The sequence below is a fragment of the Lacerta agilis genome, chromosome 1, assembly GCF_009819535.1.
Source record: "Lacerta agilis isolate rLacAgi1 chromosome 1, rLacAgi1.pri, whole genome shotgun sequence".
Lineage (NCBI taxonomy): Eukaryota > Metazoa > Chordata > Lepidosauria > Squamata > Lacertidae > Lacerta > Lacerta agilis.
Genome location: NC_046312.1, coordinates 18,793,226 through 18,816,979, shown reverse-complemented (window position 1 = coordinate 18,816,979; position 23,754 = coordinate 18,793,226). Strand labels below are relative to the sequence as shown.

At 40.0% G+C, this 23,754-nt stretch overlaps 1 protein-coding gene across 3 annotated transcripts; it reads left to right on the top strand.

The window, feature by feature from the left end:
• Positions 1-352: 352 nt before the first annotated feature.
• Positions 353-23,541, top strand: AK7 (adenylate kinase 7). Of its 3 annotated transcripts, XM_033140247.1 has the most exons (19): positions 353-492; positions 1,887-1,913; positions 2,268-2,453; positions 3,519-3,627; positions 4,650-4,744; positions 5,119-5,229; positions 5,943-6,026; positions 8,121-8,209; positions 9,507-9,597; positions 10,948-11,025; positions 11,874-12,023; positions 12,904-13,032; positions 17,454-17,604; positions 17,828-17,956; positions 19,289-19,357; positions 19,590-19,787; positions 21,264-21,484; positions 22,499-22,657; positions 23,398-23,541. In XM_033140247.1, the coding sequence occupies exons 1-19, from the start codon at positions 388-390 to the stop codon at positions 23,434-23,436; spliced, it is 2,220 nt and encodes a 739-aa protein (XP_032996138.1). In that variant the 5' UTR covers positions 353-387; the 3' UTR covers positions 23,437-23,541. The 3 variants fall into 3 exon arrangements, with proteins under 3 accessions (XP_032996138.1, XP_032996148.1, XP_032996157.1); XM_033140257.1 differs by lacking the exon at positions 1,887-1,913 and having other exon boundaries at positions 354-492; XM_033140266.1 differs by lacking the exons at positions 353-492; positions 1,887-1,913 and adding an exon at positions 1,936-2,162.
• Positions 23,542-23,754: the final 213 nt, after the last annotated feature.

The window sequence follows — 23,754 nt, the reverse complement described above, 5'->3', positions numbered from 1 at the left end:
TTTTTAAAATACAGAATAAAATAAAACAATGGACGGAGGGGTTTTTAGATTTCTGCACTAAACTAAGATTTTGCTGACTATCTAAAAACTAAAGCAGCGGCTTGCACCGACGGAGTGGGGAGAAAAAAAGTCAACGCGCAATCTGGGCGTTCAAGCGCTAGCCCGCTTTATTCGCGTCTTTGTTTTCACATTATTCCATTGGCCACGCCCCCTCTCCTCGAGGAGGAAGCCACGCCCAGTTTTCTCCCGCCCCGCCACGAGCTTCCCCCTCTCCTGTTCTGCGTTCTGTTTTCTCCCCGAGGCCCCGCCTCTTCCTCCTCCTTCATTGTCCCGGCCCGCGCGCCCGGGTTGCCTAGCAACCCCTGCGCTTCCCTCCAAACCGCAGCCATGTCGGAGGAAGAGGAGGCGGTGGCGGAGGCGGAGGAGATTATTCGGAGCCAGAGGATATTCCTGAACCACTTGGACACCTACGGCGGCAGCAACATGGGGAGGGTGAGGGCCGGAGGCGGATAGTCGCGGATCGTCAGTGGGTTGACGCACAGGAGGGAAGATGGGGAGGGGATAAGCCCGGTAGCCAGGTCCGCCTCGCCCAGGAGGCAAGCTGAGGCAACCGCTTCGGGCGTGCAAGACCCACAAGAGTAGCAGGTTCTCAGCAGTTCCTGATGTAGCTCTTTATTCCTCACCCCCTTCCCTCATATATCTTCACTCACCCCCTTCTTCCCTGGAAGGGCACCCTTTTGTGGTTTGCCTCAGTTGTCAAAATGTATTGGGGACGGCCCTGCCAGTGGCCCACCTGGTCAAACATCCTGTTCTCTCAGTGGCCAACATAGGCGCCAACTCCCTGGGGCCCTGGCCCCTGGGTACTCGAGCATCCACAAAATTCCCGGGGCCCAGGCACCCACACATTTCAGTGCTTGCACGCTGCATGCACCCACGGTTGTGGGGCCAAGTTGACACTCCAACCAGATGCAAGCAGGAGTGCTCTCTCCACCTGTGGTTTCCAGCAGCTGGTATTTGTTCAGAGGCATTGGGGATTGTACTCCAACTACACTGGGGGGTGGGAAAGGTTGGGAAGGGCTGATCTAATGTGTGAAGAAACTACTTATTATCTTTTAATTCTTCCTCCCCTCCACACAAACAAAAAGAACCCGTGTGTGTTTTCCAACTGGTTTTGGGGAGGTAAGAAAAAGTGGACTTTTGGTGTAATAAAAGTGGTGTAATAAAACGCAACAGACATGAAACATGTTGGTTCATAAAAGAAAGGGGATGGGCAGATCCCAAAGCCCACAGCTGGAGAACATGAAACCGTGTGTGCTGTTTTGCAGATGAAGGTGGCGCTGTGGTCTAAACCACTGAGCCTCTTGAGCTTGCTGATCAGAAGGTTGGCGGTTCGAATCTGCACAACGGGGTGAGCTCCTGTTGCTCTGTCCCAGCTTCTGCCTACCTAGCAGTTTGAAAGCACACCAGTGCAAGTAGATAAATAGGTACCACTGTGGCAGAAAGGTAAATGGCGTTTCTGTGCACTCTGGTTTCCATCACAGTGTTTTGTTGCACCAGAAGCAGTTTAGTCATGCTGGCCACATGACCTGGAAAGCTGTCTGTGGACAAACACCGGTTCCCTCAGCCTGAAAGCGCAAACCCTTAGTCGCCTTTGACTGGACTTAACCGCCCAGGGGTCCTTTACCTTTACCTTTTAGTCCTGTTAATGAAAGTATTGTCCAGCTGTGGATGTTGGAGTTTCAAAATAAAATATCTATCCTCAGAGTGACTTTAAAGGTTATTTAAAATATATACATTTATTACATTTCTATCCCAGCCTTCATTCTTCTACAGAGCTTCTGGCAACTTTCATAATTCTTCTCCCTTCCCTAATTCTGCCCTCACAGCCATCTTATGAGGAAGGTTGGACAGAGGTATAAACAAAGGTTTATTGTTTCCAGAATGTGTCACAATGAGCTTTGGGTTTGTTTGCTCCCATTTCCCCCTGCTTCATATGCATGGTAAGGAAACTGAAGCTCTGTTCATCATTTAACAAGCTAAACTTTGATTTGCACTGTATTTGGACACAGCAATAAGGATTCAAGCTCTTTCTTCTTACACGTGAAAGGGGAGTGGACAAGCCCATAGCTCACGGCAGCATGTTGTCATAGCAGCACACCATGGTATGTTGTTATGTCCAAATGAGCACAATTATGAAACAGAAAACTGATTACCATATCACTATGAATGGAATTCTCTCACACTGGTCATTTCTTGTATACTTCAAGTATCTAGCGAGCTGTACTGTTGGAGCCTCTCTGGAAGAAGTAGCAGAGGAAGAGGAAGAGGAAGATGAAGGTAGATCAGCTGTTGAAGTTTCACCTCTGAAACCAAAGGAAGGAATATACCAAGTAGTGGGAACTCTTTCACAGGAGACTAGTACAAAACCAGATTTTGCTGTGGAAGCATATGGAGTGAGTATTACACTTCTTTAATTTACTAAAATACTTGGGGATATAGGTGGTCACCTTTATTTTTTATTTTTTTAAGTTGTCACCTTTATTAAACGATAGGAAAAGAAATCAATAAATCAAAAGCAGGTAGTATATTGTATAGCCATGTAAACATTTGATAACTATAATTATGTAAAACAAAAAAGCTAAAGTCTAGCTAAAGTTTGTCAGTGCTAAGCAATGAGACTTAAGGTAGTCATCATGACTGAGAGCCTGGCTTTGACATTTGCCATGTGAGAACAGCCTGAGTCTACCTTTTGAGAATTTCGAACATGGTTAAGCCAGCAGTCAGAACACTAGAGTGAATCACAATCTCTCACACTGTAAAGTAAGAGCCCTCAGCCACCTTCAGCTATATCCATTGCTTCACCCTGTTTATCTCTGTCCCTCTTTATTCACTGCTTAAGTTTACCCAGTCAGTGCAATATCCAAGTGCTAGCAGTCAGGGAAGTTAGATGGGATGAAATGGCAATGGGAATAAAAGCCGCAATGATCTAATAAGAAATTGAATTTTTGATGGAATATATATGCTGGAGGGAGTAAAAGTAGGCCCTATCTAATTATACTGTAAGGTCCCTTCAGGATCCTCCTAGAGTGAAAGGTATAAACCAACCTAGCAGTTCAAAGGCATGCCAATACAAGTAGATAAATAGGTATCGCTGCAGCGGGAAGGTAAACGGCGTTTCCGTGTGCTCTGGTTTCCATCATGATGTTCCATTGTGCCAGAAGCAATTTAGTCTGTGGACAAACGCCAGCTCCCTTGGCCTGAAGCAAGTTGAGCGCTGTACCCCATAGTTGCCTTTGACTGGACTTAACAGTCCAGGTCAGGGGTCATTTACCTTTACCATTTTTATAAATCAAATAAACAAAAATCCTCATCAACCCAACCCCAACTTCTACTCTTTTAAAATTGCTAGAGGATAAAAAATAGAGGATTTTCTTCTTTAAAAATGAAGGATTGATTGATAAAAGTTATTACTAAATAGAGGGAAATAATTCCTCCTTATAGCTTTTGTTTGTTTTTAGACATCTTCTCGAGAAGAGCTGCTAGCTCGCCTGTTAGAGTGTGACATTATTATTTATAACATCACTGAAGATGTAAAACAGATTGAGGAAGCAACCTGGGCAGCTACTGGTTAGTACAATTTGTTCTTTATCTGAAATGGGTATGGCACATTCATCAGTTTTGGGAAGTAAAGCAGTAGATCTAGTGTGATTCAGCAGACTGAGACTTCAAATTGGCACTACCTGAGTTCAAATCCCTCAGCCTTGGACTTACCAGGTGGTATTGGGGAAATCTCAGTTTCTTATCCTCTTGTTAGAAAAGCATAGTTTGGCTTAGCTCACACATACAAATTTAATCATGCACGTTGGGTGAATGTTCACCCAAATGACTGCTGGTTTAAATGGTGTGGTGAAGTTGAACAGGTGCACAATATCTGAATTTGAAATTAGATGATTTGCCTACTTCTGATGCAGTTTATGCCCATCTCTGTGGCCTAATCCAAAAGACTCTGCCTGGGATTGACTGTGTATATCCCAGCAACCAAGGTGTAGAGCCCTGGGAAACATGGGCAATTCCCATTGAATGGGAAATGGCTGTGTGTGGACTAATCTCAGACTGATCTGTGCTGTCACTGAACTTGTTACAGGGCCACATGTGTATAACCTTATTAGCTGAATCATAGGAGGAATCCTGTACCCAGCTTCCATTTGCACATCTGGTTTTTATTTATTTGGTTTTGTTTTTTTCATAAAAATTATATACGCTTGATTGTAAAAAACCTCAAAGTGGTTTACAAAACAGGTTACTCATTTAGATAGTGATCCACATGCTGAACCATCTAGCTGGATCGAAATTGTGTGTAAAAGCTCCCATTCTGAGCCTCCTCCACCCACAGGCAGCCTTGTACCATCCGTGAAGCCATTTTCCCAACATCAGGTAGCTTCTGAAATATCTTTGGATGCATAACAATGGATTGCTGTCAGGGGTGAAAGTGAGAAGTCTTGATATGTGTGTGCAAGTCTTTGTACAGCATTTACCCTAATTTGGGGAAAGAAAACATTTTGCCTGCAGAACATTGTCATAAAATGTAAGTAGAGGATTTTGGGGGGAAAAACATTCAGTAACATATACACTATAATGTAATTACACAGCAATACAAGCGGAATCATCAAAGTTTGAGAAGCAGAAAGTGTTCATTCTGCTTTCAACAATAATGACCTGGGCAAGAAGCAAACCTCTTGATCCGGTGAGTGGTAGAAAAAGTAAAGAAACCTCTGACATTTATTGACCTCAGCAGGTAAACCTGCACTTGAATTACTGTACCCTGTATTTGCCTTCCATAAATTTTAGTGACAGAATATATGGTGCAGGCTCATTTCTCAAACTTGCCTGGCACAGTTCCATTTGAACTGCATTTCCATTTTTTAATAGTTTCTAGCACAAGAAGCAGGGATTAATTCTTACTATTCCATACAATGACTGTTCAATTAACTAATATTAGGAATGCAATTATTTACTTTAAAAAAATCGTTTTGCTTTGTCAAAATAAAAATTGAATGACACCAAAGGATAGAGTTTTAGAAATCTTTTTATTTCTGCTGTCTACTCCTCTCCACCCAGGAAGATCCAGAAATACCTTTCACTGAAGAAGACTATCGTCGAAGAAAACCCCATCCTAATTTTATAGAACACACTAATGCTGAAAAAACTATTACCAAACTTGGCAAAATCGTAAGTGTTAACAGAAAATAAATTATATGTGGTTTTTAGAAAGAAAGATGGAGAGTGTATCTACACTACAAACTTATATAAATTTTATGATGGATTCTGAGACTTGGAGGGGGGCACCAGCCAGTTTCTGAATACCACAGCCCGAATTATCTCCATCTCTGCATAAGGAAAGGGAGCAAAACACCTAATCCTTGGCACCTCCTATGACCTGCGGTGTTAACAGTGGACTATTGCATGGTGGCTGAGCAGTTGTCGCCTAGGTTTGTTGGCATCTGTCTGTCTTTAGAGGCAATGGAGTGTGCCCCAGGGATGAAGTGAAACTGCTGCGTTAGCACTGAAGTGACCTTCCTGGGGCACAAGCCTTGGCAGTGTGTATGGACGTCCTGGGCTGCCTAGACGTCAAGGTCCCCCCTCTCAGGCTCACTGATGTGGACCAAAGGAAAGCAGAGCAGTATTTTGACACCAGCTTGGTTGCAGGAGTTGCTGGAAGGAGGCGTACAAGATGCCTTCCAATCGCCTTAGTGACTCTATTCCAGATTTGTGTAGAGTTTACTCCTTTGCCTTTTCTTATGCTATTTGTCATCTTGAACTTGTTGTGGAAGGGCTGGGTATAAATGGTTTAAATAAATTAGAAAGGAAATAACTTGCCTTAACTTAGGTGTGTAAAATGTTTTTCATTTTTTAAAAACAATAACCTTTACTCTTACCAACAGGCAAAAAGCAAATTTAATACATATGTTGTCGCTTCTGGTGTTCAGTATGGAGCTGAAGAAAAACTTTTACACTACTTCTTTAAGGTAGATATATTTCAAGGTAATTTGGATGAGAGTTAATAGTGCAGGACTTGTCAGCAAGTGGATTTAATACATTCTTAAATCTTGAGCATGCAATGCAGAAAGACGTCCTTTATTGGAATTAGATGCTAGACTAGATGGATGTTTGATTTGATCCAGCAAAATTGTTCTTATGTAGTAAAATGAAATAGCATTAGGTCTTTACAAGTTTAGCAGAGGATTTACTTCTGGTTCAGAAAACCATGCACTGATATTAGAATTCCTTAAAATATAACCAGCAGGGTGCAGATTTCCAGTTGCCTGGACACCAGTGTTGACCATATTGCATCTGGAAGAAAAAAAAGGAACTAGGAACTGTTGTTTACCCCTCACAGAGCTACAGTACCCAGAACTCATAACAAACCACAATTCCCAGGATGCTGGTGTCAGGGAATGTGCTTTAAATGTATGGTGTGTATAAGGCCACAGTGTTCTCCCCTCTGTGTAACAGATGGAGGAACAGCATAAGAACTGAAATGGTTGAGCTGTAGATACCAGCTTTTCCTGATGGTGCTACTGGGTGCATTAAGGTTGTTTTCCAGCTTACTTATCAGTCATTAAAGAAGGCACAGCCAGCCTAGGAAGAAAATTAGGAATAGGAATAGGAATAGGAATAATTTATTATTGGCCAAGTACATTTTCCAACATACTTGGAATTTGTTTCGGCTACATTGCAATGTAAACATACAGACACTGTTCCTCTCACAATACAAAGAAGAAACCCCACCCATATTTTACCTCCCCTTAAGCTATACAACTATGAATTTAACAATTTAATGGCACAAGGGAAAAAACTATTCTTGTGCCTGGCCGATTTTGTATATGAAGTCCTGTAGCGACGTCCAGATGGAAGTAAATCAAGCAGATGATGACCGGGATGTAAAGGATCTGCTACAATTCTACAAATAAAGGTAGACATGGAAATATCGAAAGAGATAAGAGGGAGAGGAGAATGTTGTGGCAAGCACTGTGTTCGAGCTGGGAAATTTAAGTGAGTTGCTATATGGAATCTATGCTATTCTTATTGAGCATTTTTAATTTGCAATTCTTACTGTGTTCCTCTGTCAGCAAATCTGATGTAGACCACCACTATTACATATGTTCCAATTCTTCTTATACAGGAATAGTCCCTATTTTGTCTTTCAAGGGGACTTTTGAGGAACGACTTTTAAGAAGGTCTTTAATTTAAGTTATTGGAATTGCCATTCTCAGAGATTTGGGTGTTAAGAGTGCCCTAAGAGTGTCCTATTTTCTTCTTTGAAATATTGAGGGTGTGCTGCTATTCCTAGTTTATGAATGGAGGACTGCAAAGGAGCACTTGGGAGACTTGCCCTGTGCCACACAATAACTCCATGGTAGAGGCAGAACTTGTACCCATGTCTCACCAGTTGACTTTCTGTGACCAAGTGTGGCATGGCCTAAATCTGCCTCCTTTAAAATATAAAATATGGCAGGTGTGGAAAAACCACTAAACAGCATAGGAATGCTTAATTACAATTTAATGAAGGAGCAATGAGTAGCCCTAAGCAAGGCTAGGGCCCCAGCAGGAGCCATTACATCCCCCCCCCTTAAAATATTCTGGCTTCAAGCACTACTGGGCACCTGAGTCTAGCTGCCATTGTAATTTTCTATAGTGCCCTTAAGTAACACTACACCAGAGGCACTGGGGGAATTATAATGGCAGTTAGACTCAAATAATTGGACTACTGCTGCTTGCCACCAGGGCTTAGCAATTGAGGAAGGGGTCCTTCAGGGCTCCCCCAGACTGGGCTTAAGGAGATTTGCAAAATAATTTGTTCAGTGTTAATTAGCATATATTTGTTCTGCATCCTAAAAATGCAGTGAAATGTGTGGTCTGTTGTGTTGGTGAAGATGCATCAATGGTGACAGGTCACTGGAGCATGTGCTTTGTACTTGCAAAGCTGTAGAACTCAGATCCTATAAAACATGTTGTTAATTTGACTCCTCTAGCTGATGAGGTAGCAACTGGAGTGAGTGATTCCTCATTCACATATACTAAAGTTACCAACTTGGGATACTCTGCAATTGTTTTTTCAGTTATCTTGGCTTGGTGAGACTCCGGCAATACCAATTTTTGGAGATGGACGAAATGCTATTCCAACCATTCACATTGTTGACTTAGCAGCGTACGTATACTTCTTAGCCATGCCTCACTTCAGGGTTAAAATCATAGTATCGTAGAGTTGGAAGGGACCCAAGGGTCATCTGGTCCAACCCCCTGCAAAGCAGGAATCTCAGCTTCCATCTTCTTCCTTAATGAGAATCAGTGTTACTCAAAGGTATGCCTGTCTGTTCAGGTTTTCAGGAAGGATGACTTTTAAAAATTGATTTTGTTTTTTTGAGACATCCTAAAAAGGAATCATGCCTAATTGTAAAATAAACTAAGGCTTCATTGTACTTAGCAAGAGGCAAACTGTATTAGTACCTTTCTCATTTTATGTTTTTAATAGTAAGTTCATGGAAGCTTCCATATACCTAGTCAGTCCCTTGGCCTCTCTATTCAATATTGTCAACACTGACTGGCAATGACTTTCCAGGGTTTCATGCAGGAGTTTTTCCCAGCCCTACCTGGAGATAATAGGTCTTGAATTGGGGGCCTTTTGCCTGAAAAAAGCATGTATACCATTGAACTGTGGCTCTTCCATATGCATATAATAGTTGCAGTTAGTCACTATGGAGCAAGAGAAATTTCTTAAAAATGAGATAGAAGCCATTACAGTATTGTTGTTTATTAAATTTATATACCACCCTCCATCTGAAGATCTCGGGGTGGTTCACAGCATAAAAATACAAGATAGAAACACGAAATACATAATAACAAAAACAAAACAATTCCCCGCCTCCAGCTGCTATCTGACTACAACTACATCCACTGATTTTTGTTCCTTCCACATAATTTTGTATTTTAAGTCTCCTGCCTTACATTTTGAGGAGGGCTTGGGGAAATACCTTTTTACATTTGTGCTCCCTCCAAGTCCCTTGCAGCAGAGTCCAACCAGATCCTCAGCAAACCTTCCATTTGAAAGGGTTGAGCCATCCTGATATTCCAGCTGCATGGGTATGTCTCGGCCGTGAAATGTGAGGGACATCTTCATTTAATGCCAGCTAGTTTATAGACTGACTGGGTTGGATCCAAAATGCCCTTCTGCAAATTGCTTGAGTCATTCCATTCACAGAATGGCGCCGAAGGCTTCCAGAAATTTAAGGGAAAGGCAACATTTGCCAACTTTTTTCTCCTGTAGCCCCCTCCCATGCTAACCCTCTGAAGCAGATTTTTAGGTAGCTGCAGAAGGAAGGGGGCATCATATAAACTTGTCTCCCTGAGTTTGAAGAATTATAGTACTTGTATTCTGTATATTTATTCTATATTAATGTTAAAGATCGAGTGACTCATAACTGTATCTTTTGTTTCCTCCCCTGCAGAGTGTTACAGAATATAGCAGATCATAGGCCAAGAACTCATTACCTTATTGCAGTGGACGAATCAATACAAACATTTAGTGAAATAGTGAAGGTAAAGCAGTTTAAGACTTTTGACTGTCATCATGTGTCTCTTTCTTATACTTTCTAAAAGACTTTGAACCTCTGCAAGAGATCTTGAGGACTGCATTCCTCAATCAGAGGCAGGAAACCTTTTTCAGACTGAAAGCCACATGCCCTTATGACCAACCTTCCAGAAACAACTTGCTTAACAGTATGTGGCATATAATATATATTGAAGGAAGAACAGTACTCACATCTACAATATCTGATTGTCCCCTTAACCTAAGGCTGTGACATATTTAGCAAATACAGTCCTAGTCCTTGATCAGTCTGTATGCATAGGATTGAGTGGTGGATGGCGTCCAGCCATGTTAAGGCTAATTGTTGTGGATGCATAACAAAATTCAGCTGAGCCCTGTAGTCCTGGGGATAAACATTGATCACTAGAATATGTGTAACACCTTCATTATGAAAACAAAATTAAAAATTAAAAAATTCCTTCCGGTAGTACCTTAGAGACCAATGAATTACTCGATTAACTAATGGCCTGCGATGAGCACCAAGCTTCCCAAGCTATATTGAAATAATCCTTAAAAGCAGTTTTATATGAAAAATCATTATTTGCAGGTCAGTATTTGTGGGCAGTGAATACCCCTTATACAAAAGTGTCAGAGAAGGGCTGTTGGAGATTATTCTAAAAAATGTTTCGTTTTGTCCTTTGTAATATAAAGTTGACAATTGAGAGCAATCTGAAAGGGAGGGGAAAGGAAAACTGAAGTTGGGTGAACAGTGTTTTCCTGTGCTTTGGCATTTTCATGGAGCAGAGTGAAAGGAGTGTCTGCATTTTTCCTCTTTCTATGGTTTGTTGATTTTATTGTTGTTGTTGTTAAAAAAAACAGTTTTACCTCCCATTGATGACCTTGGAGCCCTGATGTTAGAGAAGAACCACCTGCAAACCTTTCTGCAGCCTCCCATAAGATGCATTCAGAGTTAAATTTCTGCTTAATGTGGGCCTCTTTCTCCACCTACAGAAAAGGAGCTCCAGTGGATCCTCTTGCCCCCTCAGGGCCGCAGCATTGCTGAATAGGAAAAATATGTTAACTGCAAAGCAGGTGGCTCAGTCCACTATGACAGCTTCCAAAATTTGCAGCAATTTTGTACAAAGGAATATGATGCGGTGTTGCAGGGATAGTTCTGAACAAATATTAATTTTTAGTGTACTGTGCTTTTTTTGTTGGCACCAAACTACTCGATAATTGGTTCTTATTGTTATGGCCTTATGGCTTAAAACAATTAATAATCTATTTTTATTCTTCTTCCTGTATGTGTGATATTTATTACTGCTGCGTTTAAAACTTACCCAGTATTTTTCTTGTAACAGTGCATCAGCAGAAATGTTGGTCCAGGAAAAACACAGAAGGTTCCAAGAGAAAATGCTTTCCTAAACAAAGATTTAACGGTATTTGTTTATTCTTCTAATATTTTCTGCCAGAGAAGATAACAACACTATTTAATGCTAATGGATTAAAGAACCCTGACATGACTTTAGTGGTGACTGCCTTGTACTGCTTTTCTTTTTACGGGGAGGGGTTTACAGGACTGGGTCAGGATTGGGAGTCACAGCAACTGCTCGTTGCAGTTTTAAAAAGATGTATGCAGTGCCAAATTATATGTTTAAAATCAGGTCAGTAGTCAAGCTTTTTAATCAACAGGGAGAATGAAAGAGAGAAGTGGACTTACTGGAGAGAAAGTGGGAGTCGAATGGCTTTCATACTTTATGAGCTTATTTTTTGGTCCAATTAAAGGTATTTTTTTTACGTTGTAAAGTCTTATAGAATCTGGGCCCTGATTATTTCAAGCAGCACCTTCCCACATATTCTAGGTTTTATTCTCTTGTGAGATTGGATTATCATCTACCAAGGACAGGGCCTTCTCGGATGTGGGCATGGAGATATGCTCATGCTTGAGAAGCTCATCTAGCTTTTTCCCTGATTGTGTTTCGGAAACAGCTTAAAACATATTTGTGGTGTTTTAATGATTTTATGTGCACTGCCATGATATTGTTCTTATGAGTTGGTGATGTAGAAATACTCTTATTTAGAAAATACTCGTAAATAAGTATTCTGCCAAGCAGTTCAAAACTTAAGATTTTCCATTTCTCTTAATGCATATTTTACTATTTTTAATTAGTTTTACATTTGTGGTGTTACACTTTATATTGTTTTCATCAATGCTGTGTTGAAAAGTCATTCAAAAATACTGTTAATAAGAGTGCATCATTATAATAAATTATTGCACTTTCTTTAGCAAGAACAATTGGATGAATTACTTGTGAACTTGCGAATGGAAGCTGTATATTTGAAGGAGAATTTCAACATTAAGTGGGTTGCTCAAGCAGGAATAGTGGAGCATATTGATCAAGTAGTGAAGGAATACAAGCAAAGTCGAGGCTTACTGGTAAATAAATAATGTTTTATGTTATTTTATAATCCATAGGTGGTGCAATATATGCTTTTACAAGAGGAAACGTGAACTTTCCCAGGAAACCTTAGTATTTATTTTTTTGGAGGGATGTGGGTGGCACTGTGGTCTAAGCCTCCAAGCCATCAAGCCTCTTAGGCTTGCCAGTTGTTAGGTTGGCAGCTCGAATCTGTGCGGCGGGTTGAGCTCCTGTTGCTTTGTCCCAGTTCCTGCCAACCTAGCAGTTTGAAAGCATATCAGCTTGAGTGGATAAATAGGTACCACTGTGGCGGGAAGTTAAACGATGTTTCTGTACGCTCTGGCAATCGTCATGACCTGAAAGCAGAGATGAGCGCCACACCCTTAGTCACATTCTACTGGACTTTACCATCCAGCGTTCCTTTACCTTTACTATTTATTTATAGATTGTAAGATGTTACTAGCAGGGAGTAAGTTTCATTGGAATCTGTAGGGCTTACTGAGCAGAGTGGCTATTTCCATTCATTAAAATGGAGGGTGGGTGGGGGAAGAGAGCGAGAGCGAGAGATACTTTGTGCCAGGTCTGAGGCTAATGTAGTGCTGTTGATGGAAGGGAGGGTGGTTGTAGTCATGGAGGATAAGGTACAACTTAGTGTCCCCTTTCCCTGTGCTTTAACCATTCTACCGCCATATCTCCGCTTGTGGAACAACACCACCAGCATTGTTTTCCATCAACGATTCCACTGGCATATTTGTTGTGGTGGCACTATATATTCCATTTCACCAACTGGCCATATTTGAGTACAGAGTTGTATCCTTTGCCATTCATTTTACTTCTGGCCACGGGATGGAAAGACTAGCTATTTTAATAAACACATTTCCATGCCTTCTCTTTCAGCCCGTCAAGATTTGTATTCTTGGCCCTCCTGGGGTAGGAAAAACCTCCATTGCAGAAGAACTGTGTAAACATTACAAGGTGCACCATATTAAAATAAAGGATGTAATTGCTAAAGCCATAGAAAATTTGGTAAGCAGGTCACTGTTTCATTATCTTGGAAATAAACTGAAAAGTTGTTAGGAAAATGTGGGCAAGAGACATTGGATACAGTTAAAAATAAGTTGTTTACGGTTCATTACATAGCTCCAGACTGTGCATGTTATCTTTCTTTTTCTGATGCTTAATATAATCTCTTCCTCCAGTAAACGACTCATTGGTATTCTGCTGCACTATTTCAGTAAAATATTAGAATATTTACAGACCTATTGTCAAATAATGAACTTCATTATAGTGCTGCTCTTAGCCTTATCGATACAAGGATAATAGATTTAAGATAATACATTGATCCAATTTCAGATAGCTTATAGACATTTATGGACATGGTCCACCAAAAGTTAACTTAATTGTGCTGAAACAGGCTTCATTTCGACTTGATTCTGTCATCAGTTTCCAACTTAGGCTGTAACCCTTTGCACACTTACCTGAGAGTAGTTGAATTTAGTGAGACTTGCTTTTGAGTATAAGGATGATGGTGCTGTTATTGGACTGGGAAACTCCTCCTTTCTGCTTTGCCCCCTAGGGCAAACCAAAGAAAGTAAGTTTGGGACGTTGTGGACCCACTCGTAGTGACCCCACCCCAAGGAGCGAAAGCCTAGTTTAAAAATTGGCTACAACTTTACTGATTACAGATGTAACTAGGCTTTGGCTTAGACACTGGGTGCAGCTCCCTCCTCAGCCTCCTGATGGAGGGCTGGTGCTTGACAGAGTCAAGCCTGAGATAATAGGTCCTCCACAAGACATGGGTCTACCGGGATGGCCCTCCCAAGCCGCTGCAGCAGCAGACTGCATGTGAATAAGAAAGATGAAGTAAGATTAAAGTGGAACAAAAAACGAAAACGCAAAGGGGATTTAAATTTTTTTTTTTTTTTGCTAAGAACAACCAACAAAGATGTCAATTCAATGAAAAGAACAAGGAATATCAAATTAAAGAAATTACCAGTATTTGTTGTGCTAGTGCATTATTTTTTAATACTGTACATGGTAAGTGTCATAACAAAGACTTGTCCAGATTGCAGATCTACTTAAAGGGTAATTCCATATGGCTATTCAATATTCATCACTGACTGGAAAGCTGATGCTCCAGTGAAAATGTGTATGAAGATCTTGTCACAATGTATTACAATGATGTGGAAAGCCTTTATTTACTTATTATTTAAAAGCATTTCTAAACTGCTTAATATTTAAAAATCTCTAAGTGGTATTTAAAAATACAACATAAAAACAATTAAACAGTATCTAAATACTGTGTAGCAGCCATAAAGCTCAGAGAACAAGCGGTGTTATCGCTATGAATAGGACCCTAAATGGCAATTTTTAGGCCATATTTTAATGCCCCAATTCTAATCTATATATTTTAAATGCTGCTGTATATGTATATATACGTGTGTGGTTTTTGTTGTGCAAATTTCAATGTATTACTTTTGTATTATTGATTTAGTAAGTTGGTCTGTGACTGTAAAAATAAATTAATTCATTCAGTATCATAAAACCCCCCCTTTTTGCTGTGGTCACTTGTCATCAAGTAGAGCGGGGGAGGGGAGCAGCCCTTCTCCTAATTCTTAAGTGAAATGAAAGTGGGGGACTTCCGGCGGCGACGCCATCGCCGGGTGGTCGAAGGCTGCCTCGGTCTCGAGGCGCCTTGTCCATCCCGGGGGTCAGGAGCCGCGCTACCGCAGCGCGCGGCTCCGTTTGGGGTGCGGGAAGAGCGTCCCGCACCCTGGGCTCCCCGGCTGTGCCCGCGGAGGCTCCGAACCCTTCCCCTGCCCCCCCTGTAAAGGGGGAGTGGGGGTGAAGGGACAACCGGAGCCGGGCTTCAGGGGACATGCCCCAACCGGGATGCAAATGCGGCGACAAAGCCCGCGGTGAGCGTCCAAGTTCTACCTGCGAAGAATGGAGCTAAAAACCCGGTGGTCGTGAGTAAAGATTTGGATTAAAAATCGCGTTTTTGGAACGATCCGGGGGGAAGGGGAAAGGTAGCCTGCCTCCCTCCCTTCGAGCCGAAGAATGTAACCAAATGAGGGTTTACTGCTACAGAACTGGTTTCAATGTAGCTAAAATTGACACATGAGACTGGCAAACTCTTTTTTCGGGCAGTTAATTAGAGGAAAATATCTCCATTTAAAGTTGCGGTGTTTGCGCTTCAGCACAGAAAAATGGTGTTGAACAAAGAGGAGAGCAGAAATACAACACCCACTTCCTCCTCCTCTGCCAGTATGCTGGGTTTTGTCCTTGAACTGGTATTGAACTCTGGACTAACAGATGAACAGAGACTCATTGCCTTGAAGGTGGAACTTGTTTATAGAAAAGTCAAAGTCTTGTGTGGGGATCTGAAAGGGAACCAATTGCCCACAGAGGAGGCTTTTAAAACTTTTGACACTTATGAAGAATGTCTTGCTAATGAGCTGAGAGAGTGGATGGAAAGATGGAGAGAACTGAGTGAGCAACTTCGGAGAAGAAATTCGCTTTTTGGGGGTGGCAGCCCCAAGGCGACGTTAAGATTTGTTATATCCAGTCCCCGGGGTGTGAGCTCGGGGGCCAGGGACAGAGAATTAAGGTATTTACAAGAAGAAAAGGAACGTTACAAAGAACCGAAGAAGCAGGGAGATGATGAGATGGACACCTCTGAACTCGTGGCAAGAAGAGACATGGACTGTGCCTGGATCTGTGGACGTTGGGAGAGAGAAGTTACACGGATGTTCAGTGCCGATGCCACCAGGAGAAGAATAATGGACAGAGGGGGTGTGGGGTGAAGTCTTAAACAAAATTTAAAGTAGTCTAACACGGCAAATCGAAAGTGGAGGGTGAATACTGTCAACAATACTCTGTTATATTTTTGTTTGTATATGAAAGGAGATTTTTCAAGTTTTTATGTTATTAGCAGTAATCTTAAGGATAGAAGAATTAGATTTGATGCGAGGAGCAAGATTAAGACTTAGATTAAGTTAAGAAATTGATAAGATTGAATTAAGAAGAACTAGGATGAGGTATTATTATGGTGATGTATTTACTAGTAAGGTGTTGAAAAGATAATTTGATGTAAATATATAATTGAACTAATTTTTTTTTTTTTTTTCAGAAGAAATGGTTATAAAATAGATTAAGGATATAAAATCGAAGGTGAAAAGGCAGGGGAAGTCAATGGTCAAGATATGGAAAAAGAAATTTTTCTTTTTAGAAAGATACTATAAGAATCTTGACACTGTTTGTATTTGTCATATTTGTTTTGTATTTGTGGGTGTGGGTGAGGGTATATGTTGTTTGGAAAAATGCCAATAAATTCTTATAAAAAAAAAAAAAAAAAAAAGAAATTGGGGAATGGTCTCCACCTTCTTTACCCATTATGCCACTTTTGGGGGGAGGGAGGCTTGGGGGGAGCGGAAAAGTTAAGGTACTGCTCCCCACCCTGCCTCTTCTCCCCACGGAAAACTTCAAGCCCCAGCTTGCTTTCTTAAAAGTAACTTTGAAGGATAATTTGTTTGTATTTTTTATTAACAATTTATATTTTTGTATATATTGTGACGAGGTCAATCATTTATAATGCGATCTCCGGTTGACCAAAGGGCGGGGGGAGCTTTGACGTGTGGTGGGTTTTATAAAAATCTTTCTCTCTCTCCCGCTGTTCCTCAAAAAAGAAAACAAAATACAGTACCAAAAAGAAAAAATTGAAATATTTCTTGACTTTACTTGTGGTGTGACCATGTCCAAAACATTTATCTCAAAAGGAGAAGGGGGAAAAAACAGAACCTTGTGAAAATAAAAATAAAAAATGCAAAAAAAGTCGAGTCTTTATTCTGAGCATCCCAGTAACTCTTTCTCTTTCTTTTCTATGTATGTACTTTAGCTGTTCCATAGCTCGTGGGTTTGTATGAGATGGCAAGGTCAAAGATAAAAGGGTTTTTCTTTCCTTTTTTTTCTTTTTCGTTCTTTTGTCTACAAAGCTGCTGTGTGTGTGTGTGTGTGTGTGTGTGTGTATATATATTTGCCTGTTTGATGTATGTGTGAAAACAATGTTGTCCAACAATACAGTAAACTGGAATTTTATTTTGCTAAATTGTTCTAACAGAAAAACAACAACCTAAAAAGTGAGTTAAGGCCAGAAACTGAGAGAAACTAGCATTGGCAGATTTGCCCATTCCTATTTTTGTTTACAATAAGTACTAGATTAATTCATTAACTCAAATACATATTGGAGTATAGAAACCATAAGCTAAAAAACCAATATCAGTGGGATAGGAGGAAAGAGAAATCGAAGCTGGAGTTGCTTTAGAGTAACTTTGGCAGGTTTGAGGTTCCATTCAGAGTGACTCAGCTTAGTTGCTGTAATTTTTGTGTAACTGAGGCAAAATTTGTCCAGAATTTGAGTGGCATTTTCTTTCCTATTACATCCCTAGGAGAAAATTGTTGCTCCCAAAGAGATAGTAGAGCCTGAAGTGGTGGAAGAGGAGGAAGAAGAGGAGGAAGAGGCAGAAGAAGAAGGGGAGAACATAGAAGAAGCCCAGGAGTTATTAGATTCAATTAAAGAAAACATGGAGCAAAATGCAGGTGAATCTTGTTTATGATGAAAAGATAGTCTAGTTATTTGCATGCAGCTTATGTGAAATGCATGTCTGCCTTCTGAATCTTGTTAAACCTAGTCCATGAGATTTCCAGTGCAATACAGTGTCCGGTTAGTGAATTCAGGGAGAGGGGAGCAAAAAACAGGATGTCTCACCTTCCCAGTTATAAAAGATTATGCAAATTTAATAATGTTTCCCTGTAAAACTAGGTCGTCTGGATGATAGCTATGTGGTTAGGTTCATGAAAGAAAAGCTAATGTCTATGCCTTGTAAGAACCAAGGATATGTTTTGGATGGGTTTCCAAAGACCTACGACTTGGCAAAGGATCTTTTTAATCGTAAGTAAGAGTTCTCTACTGTACTTGTTGTTACTGTGCATTGCACCATGTAACAAGTGCTAGAGGCCACATTTACAATAAAATAGTTTTTATCATAACTCTGGATTTATGCTGAAACAAGTGTGATCATGATTATAACTTGAAATATTTATTTTCCATTGATGACCACTAGTGTTGTTAAGTTACTAGCAGCTCATATATGAGAGATACGAGGGTTAGGAAAATCCAGAAGATCAACTGATTCAGCACCAAGGGCAACACTGGAAACACTGGAGAGTTGCAACTATGTTACATCTTTTATTGTTTGCCTTTGTTTCCCTGTTCTCTAGGTTTAGTGTCATAGCTTGCAAGTGGATTTAGAAATCATGATATTTGAAAATATAATCAAAAAGTGCAACTCTGGGGTGGGGAGTGTAAACAATTTAAAACTATTTTGCTGTTCCCCCTCTCCTAGATTGATTATTTTGACTGTATCTTATACTGTGCTGCTGTTTCCCGCTCTGAGATAAATTATGAAAAATAAATAAAAGATTATTCCTAGGGGCAGGAAGGGTGAGAACAAATAAGAGATGATGGACATCTGTCAGTACATTTTCCATCTCATTAACTTTTGGCAAATACAGTCAACTCACAACTTAACATGTTTTTCTGTGTATAAGACTAGTTCCCCCCTAAAAATAATGTCAAAACTTAGGGGGGCATCTTATACACAGATATATCTCCCCCCATTTTCTTAAATCTGAGTCCCCAAAAAGATACATGGGGCGTCTTATAGATGGAAAAATGCGGTACATCCTACAATTTTTTTTGCCAAAATTTAAAGCAGCAGAAGAGTCAGTCATGGATCTCCCTCATCTTGTTCTGTTTTGCCCTCTGACAGAGATCCCCCACCCCGCCCGAAATGTATTATAATGCATTGAGGACACTATTGTGCCCTATATACACAAACCCTTGTTGGGACAATCTGCAGAGCCTCCTTGAGGGTCTTGGGTGGTTGAGTGTCTGCTTGTATGGGGAAAATCATAACAGATCAGACCTCATTTAAAATAACTAAACATGGTAGCAAACTGGTTGAGAGATCTCTGTAACTTGTGAAAATGTCATGGTTTGTGAAAATGCCATACATCATGGTTAGGTACACAAATGAAAAGAAGAGGGAGGAGGAGCATGGTGGAAAGATCCCATGAGCCTGCAGGGTAGAATGTGTTGGGGCATGGTTAGAGAACATAAGAGAAGAGTCATATCTCTGCTGACTGATACTAGACATTTTTAGTAATCTTTAGTGTGCAAGTTTCTATTGATGACATCTTAATTGCATTTTTTTTTTTAAAGTTGAAGACGAGGAGGAAGAGGATGATCTAAAAGGCAAAATTCATCACTATGACAAAGTAATAATTTCTGGTAAGTTTGCATTGCTTAAGGCCAAACTAGATGTGATGGTGGCAGTTCCAAGTATTTAAACCAAAATCTGCCCTGGTTATATAAGAGGGTGGTTGAAAGTATCCCACTTTTAACAGCAAAAGAAGGTACACTGATTGAAAGTCCAGCCCCCTTTCTGCAGGTTCTCTGCCTAACTTAGCTAAATGTGTGGTATTCTCAGAAGATTAATTCTCATATATGTTTTCCCCCACAGACTATGTAATTTCCTTGAATGCTTCGGATGAATTCCTGAAAAACCGAATCATGAATCTCCCTGAATCTGTTGTCGCTGGAACTCATTATGCTCAGGACCGGTACTTGAGATCCCTGAATCTTTTCAGGGAGTTAAACACAGAAGATGAAACTGTTCTCAACTATTTTGATGAAATAGAAATACATCCACAGTATATTGGTATAGTTGAAAGTGCATTTAATTTCTTAATCTCCCTCCTCTTACAATAACCAATACAATGATTTAACCTTTTGTATTAGACTAGTATCATTCAGCTGTCATAAATGCTAAAAAATGTAAGCCTGGCCATGCATTTGTGTTGATTTTTGAAAATGCTATATGCCTTTAGGGTTTTTTTTAGACCAAACTTAACAATGGAAGAGGGCAGAGAACTAGATGTGTCATAGTCAGTTTAATTGGACTTTTATATAATACTACGGTAGTTACAAGTGGGAGATCATTATTGGTTCCCCATTTCTTGAACCACTTTTCTAGACAGGTGAGAGGTTACAAGAGATAATTAAAGCACCAGTAAGGAAGGATATATCATCCTCTATAGTCAGCCTGGAACCTCAGCTGTGTTGTGAGGTAATAAACTGAATCAGCCCCTCTACAAAATCCAGGGTGTGTCTGTCTGTCAAGCATAAAACACCTGAAATGTGAAGCAAAGAATATACTTTTTTGGCTAAGTAAATCACTTAGAGATAGCTTTAGGCCGTGTTTACCCATTTGGGAGCACTGTGTTTTATATACTGTGCTGTCTGGTGAATGGGCTTATGAGGTGAATGTGTGAGCTCCATATGAAGGCAGTCTTTTTTGCCATGATAATCATCCATGCTTTCTCTTTGGGGTCTTGCGACTATTATTTTTATTATTATTATCATGATTGTCATGATAGGGAGGTCCCCCAAAACTTCTCTAAACCACCTGCTGAGATTACTGGAGCAACAGGAGTCCAAACCAGCTTTAAGGAACTACCAAGAGACGAGAGGCACCATAGCTCTTGCTCTCTCTCTCTCCTGAAATTCCCCCACTGAAAAAGGGAGGGGAAAATCTCTGAAAAGGTAGCTTCAGTGAACCAAGAGGCCAAAGTACTGCAACAAATAATCAGGGCAGCTTTCTAACAACTCACACTGAATTCTATAGCAGCAATATTTATTTGAGATAGTAAAAAGAGCACCATTTCAAAGATCCTGTAACCCAATGCAGAGTGTGTTTTTTGTTTTAAGATAAGTCAATAATTTTAGTGCACACACCAAGACAATAAGAAAATAGTTCAGTTTAGGTTGGAATACTTTTTTCTCTTCAACAAATCTCAAGGAAAGATTCTTGGAACTTTCCAGAAACTAATCAGGAGATGGACCCTTATGACAGGCTCAGCCACAAGATGTTGTCTCTCATGGCTTAAGAATGCACAGTGACCCTGGGACTTCAGTACCCGCCTCAAGATAAGAACTGTAAATCCCAAGGTGCTAGCAGTTACTCAGGGTTCCAAACAGCCTCAATTTGCCAAAAAAATGCCCAGCTTTGAATAATCACAACTCCAATTTTTGTCATATTTAAGATAATAATGTAGGACAATGATTTTAACTAAATAAACTTGAGTCTGTGGTATAACTAATAAATTTCCTAATTTTCTCGCTCCATACTTGAAAGATGTATCAAAGTTTGAAGGTCTGGAGAACAGAGTTATAGCGAAAGAAATCATCAAAACTATTGGCGAGCCTCGAAATTATGGTTTGACAGATGAAGAGCTGGAAGAATTTGAACGAAAACAAGCTGAAGAACGCCTTGCAAGAGAAGCTAAAGAAAAGGCTGATTTGGAACAAAAAGAAGCTGAGGAAAGGGCTCAGAAATTGGCAAACTGGGAAGAATGGGTAAATTAATCCCAGATACTAGATTATTCTAACATAGAGAGATTCACACACACCCTGCCAAAAAATAACATGGCACACACAAATGGCTATTCACACATTGCAGGTGGGAAGAAAAGAGAGGGAGAGAATTCTTTACATGAGGCACTGCCACTGCTTCTCTCATGTAACTTTACAGGCAAAGAGATACAGTAATAGATTACTGAAAGATTTTAGATGGTTTTCTTCTGCATATCTAGTACAGTGGTACCTCTGGTTAAGTACTTAATTTGTTCCGGAGGTCCGTTCTTAACCTGAAACTGTTCTTAACCTGAAGCACCACTTTAGCTGATGGGACCTCCCGCTGCCACTGCGCCGCCAGAGCACAATTTCTGTTCTTATCCTGAAGCAAAGTTCTTAACCTGAAGTGTTATTTATGGGTTAGCGGAGTCTGTAACCTGAAGCGTATGTAACCTGAAGCATATGTAACCCGAGGTACCACTGTAAATATACTCAAGAGCAGCAATGGCAACACAATGAATGAGCTGCACTGGGATTGCATAACTATATTGATAGTTCCTATTTAAAGTTAATGCAGAAGTCTATTTTGAAATGAATCAGTTTGGTCTAAATAGCAGCCTCATATCTATGTATCCAATCCCTTCTCATGTACCATTCAATTTTTGTTATAACTGATTGTATGTAAGTCACACTGGGAATGGCTGAAGAATGGGGTATAAATGCTACATGGAATTTTCCACATAGAATGGCATTTGTGTAGAAAACACCACAGCAGACCTCAATCATTTGTTACTGTGTTAACATTTTATTTGAGGCATGTGCATAATGGTTTAGGTGTGCAGTGTTAAATTTCAAAAATGTGTATTTAGATCTATTTAGAATTTAAGAACTAAGAACCAATAATACAAAAACAGAATGCATTTTATAATGTCAAATTCCTGGACCTAAATTTGTTCTGGGTTTTGTATTCTGTCTAAGCATAACCTAAATATATATTTGTCTCTGCATTTTTTTAAGAATAAACGTTTGGAGGAAGTGAAGCGGCAGGAACAAGAGCTTCTGGAAGCTCAGTCCATTCCGTTGAGAAACTACTTAATGAAGCATGTCATGCCAACACTTATGCAAGGCTTGAATCACTGCTGCATGGTTAGGCCAGATGACCCTGTTGACTTTCTGGTAAGGAAATGCATTTTCCTAGTGTTTGTCTGTCTGTCTTTTTCAATTATAGTAAAAAAAAAAATGTATGTCCCATTTTTTATTACATACTTGTGAATTCTAGACATGCTACATTGTTGCCATAAACCCAACAAAGATTTTTGTACTGCCTTTATTCCATCAGTCACTGGGGACAACCTACTGTTTCACCAGTAAAACCTATTTGAAGCCCAAATACTTGGATTTTGAAAATTGCTTCATTTGTTCAACTGTGAAAAATCAAACTGTGCACTACAGTTGATTCCAGGTTGCTTCTTTTTGGCTCACTCTCCAATCAGTTTTCTTTGACCCCAATAGCGCTGTCACATAGCCAAGTCTAACTGACTGCATAGTGTTGCAATATCATTCTAATTATGGGTTTTAGGCGAGGGGTAGTACTTCTGGTGAGGAACATGTCGTGCTCCTTCTGGGGTAGTTTGTTGACATTATTATTATTATTATTATTATTATTATTATTATTATTATTATTTATTTTGGTCCCCACCCTCTGGCGGATTGAGTGGGTGAGACCATTAGTGAGTCCAGCGGTCAAGAAGCAGTGCACAGGAATGGAAAATGGTGAACCATCGCAAAATTTTGGAGGGTTTCAATAAATACAATGATGTTAGTATAAGCCACTGTTCAGTGTTGTATGTACAGAAACAAACCTATATTACGGTATGAAAAGTTTGTAACCTTTTTTGTAAATTTTAAATCAACAGGCAGAATATCTCTTCAGGAATAATCCTGAATTTGACTAAGAAGTATACAACCTCATTGCACTATCAGGTGTAGTTACAGATTATTATGTTTCCTCTTTATCACTGTAAAATAATACTGGAATAAAAAGTTTCATGATTGTTCAAGATACTTGTAATTTGTGGTTCGTTTCATATTATCCTCTTACTCTCAAAAGTGCTCTGACAGCTGATAGCATAAGAAGGCCCACATATGTATTTAGAGCAGAGAAGCCACATGCAATAAAGTGTTAAGCACTGTCTCCACACCATTTAATTTCTCTAAATCTGAAAGTCCCTTTTCCTGAAAAGAACAGTCAAGGTTTGGTTGCACATGCTTGT

Bases quoted from the DNA above. Each gene is read 5' to 3' on its own strand.
- AK7 (XM_033140247.1), top strand. From the start codon at position 388: ATGTCGGAGGAAGAGGAGGCGGTGGCGGAGGCGGAGGAGATTATTCGG. The intron at 19,358-19,589 runs GTAAGTTTGCAT...TTTCCCCCACAG, and splicing joins TGACAAAGTAATAATTTCTG to ACTATGTAATTTCCTTGAAT. The intron at 19,788-21,263 runs GTATAGTTGAAA...CATACTTGAAAG, and splicing joins AATACATCCACAGTATATTG to ATGTATCAAAGTTTGAAGGT.